We start from the raw sequence: 20,922 nt of genomic DNA, 5'->3' as shown, positions 1-20,922 counted from the left end.
TGATGATGTTGATGATGATGATTGTTGATGATGATGATGATGATGATGATGATGATGGTGATGGTTGTTGATGATGATGATGATGATGATGATGATGATGCTGATTGATGATGATGATGATGATGATGATGATGTTGATGATGATGATTGTTGATGATGATGATGATGATGATGATGATGAAATGATATGTTGTTGATGATGATGATGATGATGATGATGATGAAATGTTATGTTGTTGATGATGAAAGATGATTGTAGATAATGTTGGGGATGATCCTACATTGTTGATGATGGTGATACATGATAGTCAGTGATGATGATGATCACATATTGTAGAGGATGCTGATCAATATGTTACTGATGAGGACTTGAGGGTATTTTATCATAATGATAATCATACAGTGTAGAGGAGGAGGATATATTGTTGATGAGGATGTAAGATGATGATGTGTGGTGATGGTGATAATAAGTTGATGATAGTCTTTAATGAGGATGATGACAACGACAATATGTCGCTATATTATGGATGATGATGAGGATGATGATGAGGATGATGATGATGAAATCAGGTGAAGGATGATGACAGTGTTATTTTAAACGTGTAGATTTGAGTGTGAGAGAATGTGCTATTTTTTTGTATATGTAAAATACACTTGTGAAAAACAGAAAAATAATTAAAAAAAATAAAAATAAAAATAGGCAAGACACTCGGAATGTCGCTTATATTACATTGGCATTGACATTTACCACACGTAACTAAGACGTGACGTCACATGTAGACGCATCATAGACAAATGGCGAATATGAGTATGGATCATTTGTATGTTACGATATACTTCCATCTTGTTCAGTTCATTTGTTTTCTACGACGGTGAATACTTGATCTCCTTAAAATATCTATGATTCTTATGTTTTTTTAATGAATATACAGAGTTAAATAACTTTTAATCCTTACTTTGAAAGCAAAATCAGAAAATAAAGAAATGGTTTAATAGAGACTATATGTGTATTTATCACAAATACATGAACATGTCACTGTTATTTCAAACATTTTCTTCTTTTTTTCTTTTTTTTTCAATGTTACATTTTTTTGATTTGACCAAACATATTGAAGCAAAAATTACCTAAGACAGCATTATTCTTACTGTTATTTAATTTCTACTAGCAAAAGGCAGATGACTGTATTGTACCCCATGTAAATAACTTCTTTTATAATTCATAGTGCTCTATATTAGTAATTTGAAACCTAGTTTTCCCCTATTGAGCTCCTTTATGCAAATAACAACTTTATAATGTATTGATTAAGTTTCATTATTTAATATCTTTTATATTTGAATACATCAGAGTATTTAGAAGTGATATTTTCCCAATACATGGTATCACTGTTCACACTTTTTCACATTCTTTGGAACCTTGTGCAAGGTAAATAACTTCTTACCTGTAAAATCACGGGTAGATCTACAGGTAAAATATCTCAGGTAAACGTAGTACATATATGACTCAAACTATAATTACCCTCCCTTTGATGTTTCTACCTATTGTCCTAAAGATGTATGCGTTCAGGGAACGGTTTAGTCTCACCTAGCATCAAGTTTCAAGTTTTTTGTATTTACCAAATGCAATACAGCATATAGGTTATACAGTTACATCACACATGGTTCATAATATAATACAATATACAAGATGGCGGAGGATAATTCATGGTTCACATTTAACATATAGATTTTTACTGACCCACAAGGGCTTTTCTTTTACTTTTCTAAAATACCTAGTCTCACCTAGCATACATTTCAATGTTCACACCTGATTACAATTTGGTTATAGTCTGTTTCAAAATGATGTAGATTGTTGTAGTGTAATACATATTATTATTAAGAACTAATGTCTACTTTAATCGGAGAAATATTGCATTTATATTCTTTGTAAAGAACTATAGTGACACGTGGTAGTAGATAAACTATGAATTTAAAACAGGTACAGTACTAGCATCTCAAGGAAGGAAAGCTTATTATCTTTTGAAGAATAGAATAAAGGATTATATGCTAAGTACTGAAACTAAGATATCACTATTTGACACTTATGTAACATGTATACTTAACTATGGTTGTGAGGTGTGGGGTCATTATCCAGCACCAACAATTGAAAATGTTCATCTTCTATTTCTGAAAGAAGTATCGAATGTAAAGAAAACTGTTAATAGTTCTATGGTGTATTTTGAAACGGGCAGATATTCATTACATGTACAGCGTAAAATTACAATCATAAAATATTGGTTAAAATTGATAAAAACTAACAATTGTGTTTTAAAATCATGTTATGATGCTTTATTTGAGTTACATATCAGAAAGCCAAATTGTAAATTAAACTGGATTTATCAAGTTGAAAATGATTTATGTAGAATATTAACCATATTTGGATTGCCCAAAATTTACAGAATGAAAGGCAGTTTTTGGAATTGTATTCTCAACGCTTGCATGATATATTCATTCTAAAATTACGTAGTGCATTTGATAAATCTTCAAAATGTGACTTATATAAACATCTTGTTGATAATTTTCAAATTCAATTTTACTTAACAAAGGCCTTAACTTCTAGTATCGAAAAATCATTGAGTAAATATCGCATGCAAGCACACTGTCTTAATATTGAGTCAGGACGTTACAATGCCGTCCCAAGAGGCCAAAGAATATGTACTGTCTGTAACAAAAATGAGGTAGAAGATGAGATGCATTTTATACTACTTTGTCCAGCTTATCCTGAGTTAAGAAATACATATTTAAAACAGTATTATTATCGACATCCTAGTGTCTATAAATTAATTGAATTATTTTCATGTAAAAATGTCAAAACTTTAAGTAAACTTGGTAAATATTTATTGCATGCAACTGCCAAAAGAAAAGCCCTTGTAGGCCAGTAAAAATCTATATCTTAAATGTGAACCATGAATTTTCCTCCGCCATCTTGTATATTGTACTATATTGTGAACCATGTGTGATGTAAATGTATAACCTATATGCTGTATTGCATTTGGTAAATACAAAAAAACTTGAAACTTGATGCTAGGTGAGACTAAACCGTTCCCTGGACGCATACATCTTAAGGACAATATACTTGAACTTGAATCAGTAAATGTGATCTCTATAGATATATGGTAGATAACGTGATGTTGAAATATTTTTTAACAAAGTTTATACCAAAACAACGTCGAATTATGATTACCAAATCACGTATGTCAGCTCACAATCTTGCAATAGAAACGGGAAGATACAGGAATGTTGCAAGGAATAATAGATATTACAGTAACTGTGACCTAATAGAGATAGAAGATGAATTTCATTTTCTATTTACCTGCCCACGTCAACTAGATCTAAGGAGAAAATATGTTAAAAATTATTACTGTCAAAAACCATCTGTATTCAAACTTATCGAATTAGTAATTACACACAATGTAAAAGAACTGAATTTGTTAGGTAAATTTATTATTGAAGCTAACAAACGAAGGATTGTTTAACTTATAAGTTTGTTTTACCTAATTTTGTATTACTCAATCGTATCATGTCCATGTTTTGTTCGAGCAATCTTTCATGTTTAAGATGGTAAATGCTCAATGTTGTTGTTTTTTGTTGATGATGATGATGATGATATAGATGTTTTCGATGATGTTGATATTTTGATGATGATTATGATGATGATGATGATGAATGATGTAGTATTTGATGTTGATTTAAAGAGATGATTATTTCATGATGATGAGTTATAAGACGACGACGACGGCCACGACGACGATGATGATGATGATGATGATGATGATGTAGTATTTGATGTTGATTTCAAGAGATGATTATTTCATGATGATGAGTTATAAGACGACGACGACGGCCACGACGATGACGACGACAATGATGATGATGATGATGATGATGATGATGAAAGCGATGAATTATGATGTGCCAGTAATATGTAATTATATGTTGTACTTCTATGAAAATATTTTTTGAAAATCCCATAAGTTGTCAAACTTACGGAAATAAATTGAATGAATTGACACCTTACCTGAACATAGGAAAATACCAAATGTATGCTACGCGAGACGACACCCAGGGAACACCCCAAGGCGGCAGGATGTGTTTTCTACAGATTTTATCCTGACTGGGCAGGCTTCTATATACAAGTTCAAGTTCACGTTCAAATATTTTATTTCGTGTCAAACACATAGTATTCATACAATCACAATACATATATACCTTTGAATATAAAATGTCTAGCCAAAATGACTTATTAGACACGTTATAAGAACAATCACACTATTTACTTTTCAAACTATCTTCAAACATGTAAAAATAATTATGCTTGATAACATTTTATTTGTAGCAGGACTATAATTTCCATATATATATACTACCATGTATCCTCAACAGGGTAAGAGATATACTAGAGTGGCTGTGCCTATCCCCACCGACAAATTATATATCCCCCACCCCATACCTGCACATCTAATTATAATACATAATCTAATATGGGAGAAACATAGTTCTTCTGCTCCACATAAGAGAAAGTTGGGTAGCTAATGTCTTTTGGAGAACTGGTTCACACATCACATATCTGAACTGTTCAAATTTGTTCATATCATTGAAAAATTGACACTCGTTTTCTACATCATTGTTGCACAATTTACACAACCTATTATTGACAGGAATCACAGGTCGGGGATGCCTACCTTTTTCAATTTCAAGGGGCAAAGCCACATCTAAAGTTAAATAAAAAAATCTTTTACATTTGAGATGAGCCTGTCACTATAGCGTTTATGTAAAATCTATACATACTTGTAAGTTCTATATGTACGCAGTTTATTACCATTTAATTGTTTGTGTCATCCCACAAAGACAACTGCCACTTATCATCATCTTACGCGGAATGAAATTAAACTAAACTTGGCCCGTCTCGCTTCTGTCACACAATCAACATTAGTTTTTGATTCACATTTTGCTTTATGGCTGTAGCCAGCGTAATGAATACATGTAGCCTGCATTAACAATAGTACAATGCAACTTAATGTCTCTTTTTGACTACACACTATACACTATATACTTCAATTTGACTATGATCAACATGGTTTGATCTGGAATGGTTATATCATGATAAACGTTATCAAATTGATACTCTCAACATTTATGGTAAGTTTCATTATGCTGTAACATCCCTGTTTTAGAAAACAGTAATATATCTTCTTCGCTAGCCAAGGATTACGATCCGGCTCGATCTACCTTCTCTTCAGGGCGAGTAGGAAGACCCGATCGTACCGGATCGTAACTCTTGGCTAGCGAAGATGGTAATAGATAAGCACAGCAAAAATAAGATTTTTTAAATAAAAATTAAGTCACAATTGCTAAAACATTCGACCATGAAAGATAAAATTAGAGAGCGAGAGAGAGAGAGAGGGAGGAGGGTGGGAGGGAGGGAGATGTATGATTATGAAACAAAACTTCACTATTTTCAAAATCTGTTACTATCTAGAATAATTTTTAGCGTCTGTTTGGCTATTGGGATGTTTTCATGATAGGACAATTCACTATTACCGTATAGTAGTAGCTGCAAGTCAAGTGGAATGAAATAATTTAATTCGCAGTAGAGTTTAATTTTCTGATCCGCATAAAAAAGAAGCGATATGTATCTTCGATAGGATATCCACATTGACAGTGCTGAAAATCTATTAAATTTGAAGTCGTGAATTAGGTTAACAGTACTTTTCAGCAATACGGAGGTTATAGTGTGAGTTTTCTGAAACTGAAGGTGGAAGTAAAGAGGTAAAATAGTTAGGTGAAAGATTCTGTAAAACAGTTGTAATTTCCACCTAGTTCTACGTTCGGGTGAAGTTTCTAGACCAGTTTCAAAATACAATGATTCTCTACTTGAGTAAGAAGGCAAACCGGTGATAATCCTTGCAGCCTCAAGCTGAAGTTTGTTTTCCTAATTTGTCTGCGTCACCGAGAGTGCACCCATCCCATACCTCACAACAGTATTCTAATAGAGGAAGAATGTATGATCTAAAGAACTTACTTAAAATTGTTCTATTCAAAATAAATTTCAATGTACGTAAAACGCTTAACTGCTTCATTACCTTTATACAAATATTTTCAATATGGGTACTCCACTTGCTTGTCAACAACATCAATACGAGTTCAAGGTTAGGAATCAGTAAAGCTTTCGTTTTTGTAGGGTTGAATTTCACCAGCCAAATATCCGCCCATTTTTGAATTGTTTCCAGGTCATTATAAATCTTGGTATCGATAATCTGCTGGGTAGATGCATCAGAACATAATAAAGACGTATCGTCAGCAAATAATTTAGACAAACTTTCAAGATTATCAGATATATCATTAATATGTAAAATAAAAAGTATAGGGCCTAGTACTGAGCCTTGAGGGACTCTAGTATTAGAGGTTTTAATAGAAGACTTATCGTTACCAATAAAAACTAGCTGCCGTCTATCACTAACATAATTACATAATCAGTGTAATAATTTTCCCGATATACCATAACCAGCTAGTTTCACTTTCAGTCCATTGTGCCACACAAGATCGAATGCTTTAGATATATCATAAAAAATAAGTAAACAGGTATGCTGCCTTTTATCTAAATTTTTGCATAATGTGTGATAAATGTCAATCATTTGATGAAAAGTAGAGTGACAAGGTTGGAATCCAGATTGGAATTTACATATTAATGAATTATCTACCAAATAGTTGTTTAAATAGTTAACAATCAATCCTTCAAAAACGTCACCAATAGTGCTAAGGAATGTTATTAGTCTATAATTAGCAGAATCATGTTTATCTCCCTTTTTAAAAGCCTTGTTTCCACTGGTTTGTAGAGTTTTAAGGGATAGAAGAAGAGTTACTTAACTTGCTGTATGTCGCTACCCACAGCTTTACTAGAATGTCATTCATGTTGAATGGTATGTCGAATAAAGTGGAGTCTGTCGACCATTTGTTGACCCTAATGACCTATCCTGTGTTGATGTGCCGTTAAGCATTGATAATAATAACAAGAGGTCCATTGGACCTGTATCGCTCACCTGGTTTTATATATAAGTCATTACAACTGAATGCATTAGTACATCTTTATATGAAATTTCCTCAAATCCAGACAAGATATATGTTCTAACCCAACTGGGACCACAATATCTGACTTTCAACTAAACAGGGGTCTCCATTGAGTTGCCATGTTAACAGATTTTGAAATAAGTAATATGTCATATTACAGGGTGTAATTAGACAATATTTTAATTTTCATTCAACTATAAGCTTTTATAAACCTAGAAACCAATTTCTAACAATTTATGAAAACTACACCATAGAATATGATAATCTAGCTGTACCATTTTTTAGGACCGCAGGGGTCCAATCAACCTCTTTCAATTAAGAAATGTTTGTTCTTCCTCAAAAATGTTTTTGACCAAATTTTGTACAATCCACTCAGGCAATTAGGGGGTATTAGCGTCTTAAAGCAAAATATTAGATAGTTTTCCTGTTTGGGGCCCGGTCTTCCTAGCCCCAGGGGTCGAACCAGCCTCATTTATTTAGGAAATGGTTGCCCTTCCCCAATGAAGTTTCAGAGCAAATTTGGTTAAAATCGTCTCTGGTTTTTATGGCCCTGCCCCCATGACCACAGGGGTCGAACCAACCTCATTTATTTAAGAAATGATTGCCGTCCCCTACTGATGCTTCAGTCCAAATTTGGTTGAAATCCTATTTGGCGTTTAGGAGGAGATAGGTTTTAAAGAAAATGTTGACGACGGACGCTGCGCCACGAAATAAGCTCACTATGGTCCTTCGGACCAGGTGAGCTAATAATAATACTGTCCGAAGTTCTACTGTCGGTACGTCAATGTAAATATCAACGATTGTTGAGATGGAAACAAAGTTATCATTTAGGATGTTAGATTTTATATCGTTTGGTATTTCTAATTTTCCAGATTTATATCTATGGGGAGGTGTACTATTGGAATTATCTCGAGTTTTTATTAATCTGCGGACAATTTCCCCCCAAAAAATCTAGGGTTCAAATCAGAGAATTCAAATGCCATTAATGTCCGCATAAAAACTTTTCTTAAGATTATTCACATGATTCCTTTGTTTCCGAAAATTAATAAAGTTATTTGAAGAACAATTAAATTTAAATTAAATAAGTGCAATAGTCAGTCTCTTTTCCTGATTTCCCGTCGTAGATAAACGTTAATATCTCGGCATTGGTTTGACCGATTTTCGACATTTTTGTTTTTGGATCATATAGAATAATAATATATTCATTACTAATTCGTTTAGGGTAACCTTTAAATATAATATTGTATTTTCAATATTCTGATAGAATCTGTCTGAACAATAAAACTTCCTAAGTTGTTGTCTGTAAAATTTGCATCTACTGGTGATGGAAAGACTGACAGACAAGCTAAATTCAGCGCAGTTCCTAATTACTGCGTTGTAGAGGGGAGTAGAGAGGAGAGGGGAGGGGCGGGGTGTTATAAAATAAAACAAGAGGCCCAGAGGGCCTGACATCACTCACCTGGATCCTTACGGTTTGGGGATCTCAACCATTGTAAAAGTTATAGTCCAGCAATAATTCCGGGCCTAGGATTTGGACCAGACCCGAGGATCTTTACCAGCCTCACCATTGTGTTGGTCTCTTGATGCCCAGCAATGGTATGGTATTTATTAATGGTTATGGGATGGGGATCTCAACCATTTCAAAGTTATGAAAGAAATCAAGTCCCCAGGGGTGGGACCAAACCCCAGCGTCAATTTTTATATAAAGATTGTGTTTGTCTCTTGATGCTCAGCAGTTGTATACATGGTGTCTAAGTTAAAAAATAGTTTTGGCCCCATCCCTCCAACCAGGGGTTCAGACCCTCAACTGCTATACTTTTTAATCCTCAAGCACCAAACATTCAACAAATATGGTTGATATCATTATGACCATATTACCCCTTTTTGGCCCTGGCCCTCAGGCCTCCATGGAGTCAGCCCCTCCATTTGTACAAGTCTGAATCCTCATCACCTGAGAATGCTCCTTTCAATTATTGTGTTAAAAAAATATTCATCCATGCTAAGAGATGCATTGCTTATTTTAATGATAATTTGATATTTGAATATTAAATTATAGTTTATATACAACAAGTTTTCCTTGCCGCCTATGTTTCTGTTTTTATGTAACGTAGGTTGTGTATGTGTATATATGTAGCTGCCAATTAGCATGTATATGTTAATGAGATAAGAGGGATGCTGCTGATCGACCAATCAGCGTCCGCCTGAGAGAATGCCCCGTTAGGGATTTTCGAGCCCCCACAGCATAGTTTTCTGAGTCATTTAAGGAGATTGTTGTGCATTCCCACCCGCCATCCCCTTCAGCTCCTCTAATTGTACTGTTCATTCATGCTATATATATATATATATATTCTGTACTTATGTATGATTGTAGTACCATATATGTATGCTATAACATTATTTTGTGTGCTTTGGTTTTTGCTATACCCTTAAGCTGTCATACAAATGTCAGCCAGGTTGGTCTCTTGATTTTGTTTTTATTGTTTGGGCTACTCACTCTTAGTTTTATTTTGGAATTGGACAGGCATTTAATTCGTTGGCATTTAATTCTTGGGGAATTCTACCCCCAATCTCATAATAATATTATAGTATTTTACGACAGTATGTTTCAGCTTCTCTCATATCGTTGAGGGTCTAGCTAACATATTCGGCTTCTCTCATACCGTTGAGGGTCTAGCTAGTCGTTGAATATTATATTTCTCATGCAGCTTCTCCAGGGTCGCACGCAGAGTCTAGTAGCTTCTCTGGAATCGTCCAGGGTCTAGTTGCTTCTCTGTATCTTTGGAGTCTTGCTCGGTCATGTAGCTACCGTAAAAACCCATGTAATTTGCGCACCAGTGTAATTTGCGCAGGTACTTTTTGAGGCTGAAAATCTGGAAAAAACCTTCTACTCGAATATTTTGCGCACCCCAAAAATCTGGAAAAAAAACGATGTTCATGCTCCGAAAATCGATCTCTGAATATTTAAAAAAAAAATATATTTCTATGTTTTTTTTTTAATTGATGTAAAATGATATTTAAAACCAAGAAGAAACTACGTAAAATGTGTATTTTGTTGCTTGTTTTCTTGTAGCTACTCTGGGACACCTCAGAGTCCAGATTCTTTAAATTTTAAAATATTCTATTAGTAAGTTTAGTTGTTTTGGTAAAGAGTGAGTAGCCCCTGATACGCCAGACTTGTAGCTTGTATGTATTATAACTGTAGTGTAATAAACAGGTTAAACTGTTCTTGCGTGTTTCGTTTTATATAAACGTTCACTCGATTATTTTGGTTTAATGTTCGTTATCACCCCTCATACCCAAGTGCAAGTCAATATGATTGTTTCTTATTCCAACGTGCTTTTTCTAATAGCTGTAATTTTTATCTGGATTTTCGGTTTCTCAAATATATTAGCAGTACTAGTATTTAGGTTTTATATATTTTCTCTTGGGTTCATTTTTTTTACTAAAGTTACAAAATATTTGTCCAGTTTCGCATGGAATCAGTATGCATGTGTATGTATCTAAAATCAAATTTGAAATACTCCAAGTTCCCCACCATCCTTGTCGTAACATAACATGCAGCCTGGCAATGTTGAAGTTGGCCAGGTTGAATTGGTTTAACACCATGCCAAAGTGTAATGGGGTTATATAAATAGATGTGGTGGTTTAACACCATGCCAAAGGGTAATGGGGTTATATAAACTAGATGTGATGGTTCACCACCGAGCCAAAGTGTAATGGGTTTATATAAACTAGATGTGGTGGTTTAACACCATGCCAAGGGGTCATGGGGTTATATAAATAGATGTGATGGTTTAAACACCAAGCCAAAGTGTAACCCCAGGGTTATATAAATTAGATGTGATATGTTGTGTAACCAGCAAGAAGACATGATATTAAGAAAACTTAAAAGAATCAAAAAAAGCTATATTCAAAGGAAAACAGAGTATACGGAAAGAATTGTAAAATCAGACACATGACATTAAGCAATGTATTATATAATATGTATTTATTTGTAAATTTCAACAGTCTCTTAAAGTAATGGTACATGTACTGTTCCCATATTTTCAAACACTTACCTTAATTCTTACTGTTTAAATAAATATGCTAAACATTACATAGGCAGGTATACACCAGTAACAATTCACTTTTACATTAATCTTTGAAGCTCTTACATATATACATCTATTAATTAAATTTAAACATGAGGTTCAGGGGGCCTGTATTGTTCACCTAGACATTTCAGTAATCTTGGCAAATATGTTCATATAAATAATATTGCAAGTAAGATCCTAGGACAGGGCCAGATCCCAGGATCAATCCTGATAATATTTCAAACTCAGAAATTGTAAGCCTTGCACAGACCCCGAGGCCAATTATGGTAGCATAATGATTGTGTCCATCTGGTTAAGGGGTGGGGATCTACACCATTTCTAGCTATTAATACAGAACTGACTCTATAAAAGTCCATGTTATTATCCAGACATTAGGATGCTAGAGGTGAGGCAGAAGCCGAATCTCATTTTGGGGCCCGTCACTCTGCACCCAGATGGGCAACATCCTCCGTTTGTACAAAATTTAGTCCCCTTTTGCCAAAGGATACTTATATATTTGGATAAAATTCTTGCAATAGTTTAAACTTCAAATTCCCCTATTGGGCCCCGCCCCTCTTCAACCAGAGGGGCCACACCCTCTGTTTATATAGAAGTTAGTCCCCTTTGCCAAAGGATACTCCAGGGCAAATTTGGATAAAATTCCGCCAATGTTTCCGAAGAAGAAGGATTTTGAAGATTTAAACCTCCAAGTCTCCTTTTGATTCCTGCCCCTCTGTGTCCAAAGGGGCCACACCCATGGTTTATACAAAATTAAGTACCCTTGGCTTAAGGATGCTCCAGACTAAATTAGAAAGGTTTTATCTCTATTTCACCTATTCGGCCCCACTCCTCTGTCTCAAGAAGACCACACCCACTGTTTATACAAAATTGAGTCCAATTATCCCAAAATGCTCCAGACCATATTGGGATAATCCCTTAATCCTTATGGTTCCCTACAGCACACTGGTTCTGTATTAATGGTACCAGCACACTGGTTCTGTATTAATGGTATCAGCACACTGGTTCTGTATTAATGGTATCAGCACACTGGTTCTGTATTAATGGTACCAGCACACTAGTTCTGTATTAATGGTACAATATGATAAAAGGTTTTGCATTGCACAACTAATGTCAATCACAGCCATATTTTTATTTACAGCGCGGGAAAATCTCTGTTTAATCATTTCCCAGGTTTGGGTAGTACTCTGACCAGTTTTTGACTAGAATAACAACGTAGTACTTGAGGACGGAATCCTAGTTCTGCGTTACTATGACCACTACTATCCTGGCCATAAAAGAGATTTCAATGCTTTTATGAGATTTTGTCCAATAACTGACAGTCTGCTAAAACTGCTTGAAGTGTCGCCTGTAATAAAAAAAAATAAAAAATATTAAGAAATAAACAATACAAGTCCTGTTATATGGTCACATATTGTTTCAATCACAAGGCCCAAAATATAGGTTGCCACTTTTGTGTTTCAAACAAGAGAGCTATGCACAAATCAGTAGTTTAGTTTAAACATATTTTATTGACAACATATTGACAAAGGGACTAGTCAATATGTTGTCAATAAAATCTGTACATTCTGTTTACAATAGTATCTTGATGTGGACGTGCTACACATTTTCTGCTTATAAATGCATACTTTGTAAAATCATCCATTTACATGTTACACCACAGGCCGGTGGTTACATCTGCAAGGGCTACCCATACATAAAGTTTGAACTCTGTAGGACAATAAGTTTGAAACTTATCATTCAGGGAACAAGAGGCTTATTCACACACCAAATTTTTTGTATGATCAATTGTTCTCAAGTTGTCATTCCCACCAGGACTATAAACAGACGGACACATGGGCGAAGTGAATACTGTATACCCGCAACTTCATCGAAGCAGGGGTATGAATATCAGGAACGATATTTACCATTATGACCTTGGAATGCGATGAGGTAGAGACAAACAGTGAGGGCCGCCACCTTCAGGATGACATCCAGACTGTATAACTTCATACGACTCACCAGGGCCTTAGCAAATGTAATCAGGTGATGGTCTGTAACATCATAAACACATATAGCAAATGTAATCAGGCGACGGTCTGTAACATCATAAACACATAAAGCAAATGTTATCAGGCGACGGTCTGTAACATCATAAACTCATATAACAAATGTAATCAGGTGATGGGCTGTAACATCATAAACTCATATAACAAATGTAATCAGGCGACGGTCTGTAACATCATAAACACATATAACAAATGTAATCAGGTGACGGTCTGTAACATCATAAACACATATAACAAATGTAATCAGGCGATGGTCTGTAACATCATAAACACATATAACAAATGTTATCAGGCGACGGTCTGTAACATCATAAACACATATAACAAATGTAATTAGGTGATGGTCTGTAACATCATAAACTCATATAACAAATGTAATCAGGCGACGGTCTGTAACATCATAAACACATATCACTGATAATATTAGTTTTGCAGTGATAACTCCCATTGAGTCCCAAGTAAGTTATTACATTGATTTCTTAAAGAAAAACGTGAGTTATAAATAAATTTGTTATTACATTGATTTCTTAAAGAAAAACGTGAGTTATAAATAAATTTGTTTGTCCATTTTATGCAAATAAACATGACAACTGATTATGCTTAATAATCAAGTGAAATTTGTTTAAATTTGGTTCACACAATAAACAAAAATTTCTTCTTAATCATGCTCTAAAAAGAAACACTTGATATCAATTAAGGTCTGGACATGCAATTTCAATAATGACAAGAAAACCGAGCAGGCTAGAAATTATATATCACACAGTGCTGTAGTTTCTGTTTTCAAACTAATAACCTTTGTAATAAGATCAATAGAAATCAGTCCTGCTCTTTTAAGATATGAAATTATGTTGCAGAAAATTTGAAGGAGGATTATTTTTGGTTTATCAGGGTTGCAATGACTGGACTCATGTACCTGTTTGTATCTTGTCTTTCTCCTTTGTACTATTTTGATTGGCGAGTGATTCTGTGACATCTATTTCATGGCCTTGATCTTTGACCTGGACGGAGGTATTGCCATCCTGCTTTGCTGTGTGTAGTGTGCTGTAGTAGTCCATCAGATGCTGCTGGTCAGTAGTGGTCAATCCAGGACATGACTCAAGGTATCGTGGGATGAGTTTGACTTTACCCTGGGGCAGAAGTATATGCTTAATACAAACGTCAACAACGTCTGTGTAACCTTCTCTTCCTACGTTGCCAGGGTGCTTCAGCCAAACACTGGACAGAGCGTGGCATTGTGTATACTCTTTGACTTTTGAATGCAACAGGATACTGGAAAAAATGTAAACAAATTAAGAGTTACTTCCCTCCATTTGTACACATTGAGTTCACTTTGCCAAAAGATATTCTAGAAAAAATTGGTTAAAATCCCTCCATTGGTATAGAAGGAGAAAGTTTTTAAAAATATACCCCTATTTCCCTTATTTGGCCTCCCCTCTCTCCCCTCGGGGTGCCAACACCCTCCTCTTATACAAAATTGAATCCCCTTTTGCAAAGGATGCTCCAGACCCAATTTGGTAAAATTCCACTTAGTTGTTAAGGACGAGTAGCGTTTTAAAGAAAAATGTTGACAGATTATGGATGACAGATGCTGTGCCATGGCATAAGCTCACCAGTCCTTCGTACCAGGTGAGAAAGAAACACACTGTTACAGTCTGAGTTATGTTCCAATAACTGAAATAACTGAATAAAGATTGAGTTAACCAAATTTCTTGTTTAAATATCACATGCTAGTGATTTGTTGTATGACAACTCTATAATCTTGAGTATGACAACTCTATAATATGTTGTATGTCACCTCAATAATCTGTTGTATGACAACTCTATAATATGTTGTACGACACCTATATAATATGTTATATGATACCTCTATAATATGTTATATGACACCTCTATAATATGTTATATGACAACTCTACAATATGTTGTATGACACCTCTATAATCTGTTGAATGACACCTCAATAATCTGTTGTATGACACCTCTATAATATGTTGTATGACACCTCTATAATATGTTATGACACCTCTATAATATGTTAAGACACCTCTATAATATGTTATGACACCTCTATAATATGTTGTATGATACCTCTATAATATGTTATGACACCTCTATAATATGTTGTATGTCACCTCTATAATCTCTTGTATGACACCTCTATTATATGTTATACGACACCTCTATAATCTGTTGTATGACACATGCACCTAAATTGAGAACCCCTTCTTTTGTAGTATATTTTACAAAAGTTGCCTCCCTTCTATCATACTGGTAGTTCGCACACTAAAGTTTATGACCAACAGTTTAAAGTTGAGGCTGCCAAGTTTTATTTCATAACCTTGGTGCCAGTTTAACCCTTTCACCCCTTTGTAACTTTAGTAGACTCTACCATGCATTGATATGGATGAGTTCATTCATAATGGTCTACCGTGATGAAAGGGTTAAATCAATAATTCATCAAGATAATTTCTGGATCATTGATGATTTCCTTAAACATTCAATAACTGATCGAACATGTCATTCAAATGATACATCATCTGTTTGATAATCAGACAGAGATTTTTGGGAAATAATAAATATAACATCTTATATTATTCTAAATCTTGCTAAAAGAGCAAATAAAGAGTGCAAAAGCAAATCCATGATTGAATAATATAATGCAACAATTTCTTACCACAGATGCATAACCTTGTAAGGGCAGTCTTCCACACTGCCATATACCTGCTGTACAAACGGCATCACCCGCTGCCACTGGTTGAGTTCAGCATATGCCTGGACCGCCAAGATACAGAGTGGCTCAAGTTTCTCTGTTACACTAACGAAACAGAAAAAGCAATCAGAAGTATAATTTTATACAATAAATCACATTTTTGTTGAAGGCAACAAAAACTGGTTATGAAATTATCAGTTATCTCCCCAGTTTCAGTTTAAAATTGTTCTAGTTAAGGTTGACGTTGTTGAAGGAAACATTTCAGTAAAATAAATGTAACATAAACCTCGTTGTCAATGTTCAATAATAAAATGATGCTCAAGGTCAGATTGTGACACAATACAATAACACATGAGATTCGTATGACACAAGCATTGGTAAGATATCAACTTGACAAGGGGTACAGATAGGAAACTGGAGGGCTCAAGAACATCGTGAATGAAGGTCTGGGTAAAGAAAACTTTGAAAGTTTTACCCCTTGAAATCTATACATTTTCAATGATTTCTAAATTATTGGGAGGGGGGGAGAGTTCATTCCAGGTGTAATACTTGAAAATGATTGCTGAAATCATTGTAGACCTTTTGAAAACTTATAAGCGATTCCATTGTGCAGATATTAACACATCTTTATATATAGGTGGATATAACAACCAACCATAGTATTTTTCATTATTTGCTTATTTTAACAGAATCCAATAAAAAAAATAAACTTATAAAAATGTTGAAATTAAGCATGAATGCTACATTTGAGTCTTATCAAATGATCAATATCTATATATGTATAATTACATATAAACATATATTTATGTGCTGTGACCCAGTTCAGTGTATTTCAGACATTGGTAACAAACCTGTGATCTAAGGGACCCCATTTACAATTAAGCCATAATGTGGCTTTATTGGTCATCCCAGGTTAAAAGGCCTAAATTAATTGAATCCAATCCAGTTTTTTAACATTCTGACTGATCACTTGTTCTATGGCATAACTAACAACTTATAAATAACATCTGTGATTCTGCCTTTTACCTGAATACATATTATTATTACCCTTTTATGACTTATCCAACGTAAAAAGGCCAACTGTTTCATTTAACTTACTGGGACTACTGTGATATAATCTAGTCTGTGTATGTCTTATGTTTGTTTGTACCACTTGTGCAATTCTTCTTCATCTTTAGTGTACAAAGGCTCCATCACTACTGATGAGTGTGCCTCCGGGAACCTGTTTACAGGGGCGTGGACAAATGGTAATGCCTTTTACCTGAATAAACATTATTATATTATATTTTTATTGACTCGAGTGCTCAGTCTACTTGTAGGATGGGTGACGAGAATGAAATGACGAACGGACACAGAATCACTTCAGCATGACAGTTTGGCTTTATAGATTACATTTATGAATAATCTAATAAAAAACGAGTTTCAATATATGAAGATGCCTCTCGTGTTTCCAGTGTCCAACATGCTACAGAAGCCTGTTCCATTACCTCAGATTTTCCGCTTTCATATGAGCCTCGGTAATGCCTGCTTCACAAACTTGTATGCACTCATCAAAGTTTTTAAAAAGAAGTTTTTCAGTGGCTTTATCGATACATTGATCGACAGATAAAACTGGGGAATCGGAGATATTACTCTGCAATCTTTTCGTGATCGGTGGTTTCATGGATGAATATTCGACCACCGCCATTTTCAAGTCATGTGACTACACGGCCGATGCACATTGATCAAAATGATGGTACGATTATTTGTTCAAGAAAGCAATTTGAATTTTAAATGACTTACACAGGAAAATTGATAATAAAAATAACTAAAACATAAATAAACATCTCTAGTATAGCAAATATGTTTTATAATGTAGCCACTAAATATGATTAGTATGTGGATCGCCACTGGTATCTTCCCGTGATAGCTCAGTTGGTAGAGCGGAGGACTGTAGGGGTAATCATAGCAATCCTTAGGTCGCTGGTTCGACTCCGGCTCGCGGGATTTTTTTTAACTTATTTTTCTTTCTCTTTTCACTCGTGATTAGAGGATTTATTACTGCTCAGCAATACATTGCGCTTATGAAAAAGTGGATAGCATAAACTTTTCTCTCCTAGATTTGAAATGTATACATCAAGTTAATCACAGATGACCCATCAGAGGATGATGTTGAGGAAATGGACGAGGGTTTGCCGATACCAGTTTTGAGAACATGGATGATGACACCATTCCAAACTCCTCAGTGTAAATTTGGACCGCTCCATCTGGTCATCCATTGTAACATGTTCCTTCTGCTCTTTCAACTGCTCAACTAGCTCCTCCAACTGCTCAACCAGCCCATACAACTGTTCAACCAGCTCATACAACTGCTCAACCAGCTCATACAACTGCTCAACCAGCCCATACAACTGCTCAACCTGTTCTTGCAACTGCTCAATCAGCTCATACAACTGCTCAACCAGCCCATACAACTTCACAACCAGCTCATATAACTGCTCAACCAGCCCATACAACTGCTCAACCAGCCCATACAACTGCTCAACTAGCTCCTCCAACTGCTCAACCAGCTCCTCCAACTGCTCAACCAGCTCATACAACTGCTCAACTAGCTCATACAACTGCTCAACCAGCTCAAACAAATGCTCAACCTGTTCTTGCAACTGCTCAACCAGCTCATACAACTGCTCAACCAGCACATACAACTGCTCAACCAGCTCATACAACTGCTCAACCTGTTCTTGCAACTGCTCAAACAGCTCACACAACTGCTCAACCAGCTCAAACAAATGCTCAACCTGTTCTCGCAACTGCTCAACCAGCTCATACAACTGCTCAACCATCTCTTAACACTGCTCAACCAGCTCATACAACTGCTCAACCAGCCCATACAACTTCTCAACCTGTTCTTGCAACTGCTAAGCCAGCTCATAGACTGCTCAACCAGCTCATACAACTGCTCAACCAGCTCAAAAAAATGCTCAACCTGTTCTTGCAACTGCTCACCCAGCTCATACAACTGCTCAACCAGCCCATACAACTGCTCAACCAGCTCAACCTGTTCTTGCAACTGCTCAACCAGCTCAAATAGCTCATACAACTGCTCAAACAAATGCTCAACCTGTTCTTGCAACTGCTCAACCAGCTCATACAACTGCTCAACCATCTCATAACACTGCTCAACCAGCTCATACAACTGCTCAACCAGCTCATACAACTGCTCAATTTGTTCTTGCAACTGCTCAACCAGCTCAAACAAATGCTCAACCTGTTCTTGCAACTGCTCAACCAGCTCATACAACTGCTCAACCTGTTCTTGCAACTGCTCAACCAGCTAATACAACTGCTCAACCAGTCCATACAACTGCTCAACCTGTTCTTGCAACTGCTCAACCAGCTCATACAACTGCTCAACCAGCTCATCAACTGCTAAACCAGCTCATACAACTGCTCAACCAGCTCATACAACTGCTCAACCAGCTCATAAAACCTGTTCTTGCAACTGCTCAACCAGCTCATACAACTGCTCAACCAGCTTCATACAACTGCTCAACCAGCTCATACAACCTGTTCTTGCAACTGCTCAACCAGCTCATTCAACTGCTCAACTAGCTCACACAACTGCTCAACCAGCTCATACAACCACTCAACCCGTTTTGCACATTCCCACATGTGCAGAATACCATCCAACAGTTCGTGAGGTCCATATGTAAGTATTTTTCGGGCAGCATTTTATGTTTTATATGGGCTTTGAAATACAGATCACAAAACCATTTCATCTTTTTTTAATCTTTTCAAAATTCTTCTATTTAAAAAAGTGTAATTTCATGTTGTATTCAGATGTAGGTCCCCTATAGCAATCACTGTCTGTCAGTCAATGTATCTGTTTGTCTGTCTGTTCATCCACACTTTTGCTTCTGGAGGTTATCTTGGAATTCAAAAGACCAATCAATAAGAAAGTTGTGATGGTAATGCACTGCGATATGCAATGTTTCTGAGGTCAAGGTTGCTAGAAATAAAGCACCTGGATAATGGTCCTTATCTTGTAATCCAAAGACTAAGCTTTTTGAAATTACTTTGATTAGTAAATACATGTATGAAAAGGAGTTTAATAAAATTAAGGTAACTTGCTAAACAAGAGGCCCATGGGCCTTAACGGTCACCTGAGTCTATAGTATTTATTTTTGTTGTTGAAATATGTACCAATTTGAGTAAAAAATAGTATAATGTTAACTTAACTTTGTCAGGACCATGAGCTGATCATTCCTAGACCAATTTTAAGTGAGATCGGCCTATTAGAACTTAGTAGCAAAATAGCGGCCATGGCAGCCAAATTGTATTTCTGATTGACCCGAAAAATAACAACACTTTGTCAGGACCATGATTCGATCATNGACATGGCCCTTGCTGACCCGTCTTTGTTCTAGTTTACTTTGATAATTCATTATATCTTGAATATATATAACTATACAAAAATCCATTGGGTTCCTAATACAGTTGTAGACCAAACTTCTTCAACAAATAATGTTGATAAAAGTACACCTGCAGCCATCTGACAAGCAGACTGTTATCACTACACCACCTATATCCCCAACTGACACTGATGGTGTTATGGAGATATGTGTACAGTAAAACATAGACATTAGTGAAAAGTGGCTTACCAAAGTCTCCGCATGAAAGTGTAGCTTGTCACATGAATAGGATAAGGTAGCAACAAAGTTTTATTTTGAAAATCAGTTTGTTGTACTTTTAAAATATTTGTTTTACTGCATTGTACAGTTTAGCTTGTATCAATCTGATTAAAATCATCTGTTACATGGCTCCGCCTGAACAGATGTTCAGGCGTAGTACGAAGTTAACGAAGCCATGTAACATATAATTTTAATCAGATTGAGCTTGTATGGAAGTGATATATGTTACATGCAATATGTCTCTATACAAAATACCTATTTGTCAATATCCTCTCATGAAGATTAAAAACATACACCTG

General features: G+C 35.5%; 2 protein-coding genes and 1 non-coding gene across 3 annotated transcripts; 1 reads left to right on the top strand and 2 right to left on the bottom strand.

Moving 5' to 3' along the window:
- Window positions 1-11,077: 11,077 nt before the first annotated feature.
- Window positions 11,078-17,646, bottom strand: LOC110449434 (peroxisome assembly protein 26-like). The gene is made up of 5 exons (XM_021496306.1): window positions 17,441-17,646; window positions 15,918-16,058; window positions 14,157-14,512; window positions 13,103-13,228; window positions 11,078-12,543 (listed from the first exon to the last, which is right to left on the bottom strand). The coding sequence occupies exons 1-5, from the start codon at window positions 17,638-17,640 to the stop codon at window positions 12,458-12,460; spliced, it is 909 nt and encodes a 302-aa protein (XP_021351981.1). The 5' UTR covers window positions 17,641-17,646; the 3' UTR covers window positions 11,078-12,457.
- Window positions 17,647-17,852: 206 nt separating this feature from the next.
- Trnay-gua lies at window positions 17,853-17,939 on the top strand. The gene is given in 2 exon segments: window positions 17,853-17,889; window positions 17,904-17,939. It is a non-coding gene; the product is annotated as a tRNA-Tyr (tRNA).
- A 152-nt stretch (window positions 17,940-18,091) lies between these two features.
- Window positions 18,092-18,775, bottom strand: LOC110449418 (zinc finger protein 853-like). Its single transcript, XM_021496273.1, has one exon. It carries the CDS (start codon window positions 18,773-18,775, stop codon window positions 18,092-18,094), a length of 684 nt encoding a protein of 227 aa, XP_021351948.1.
- Between the last annotated feature and the right edge of the window lie 2,147 nt (window positions 18,776-20,922).

Source organism: Mizuhopecten yessoensis, unplaced genomic scaffold, assembly GCF_002113885.1.
Source record: "Mizuhopecten yessoensis strain PY_sf001 unplaced genomic scaffold, ASM211388v2 scaffold4611, whole genome shotgun sequence".
NCBI classification, from domain to species: Eukaryota; Metazoa; Mollusca; class Bivalvia; order Pectinida; family Pectinidae; genus Mizuhopecten; species Mizuhopecten yessoensis.
This window is presented reverse-complemented; position numbering and strand designations above follow the sequence as displayed.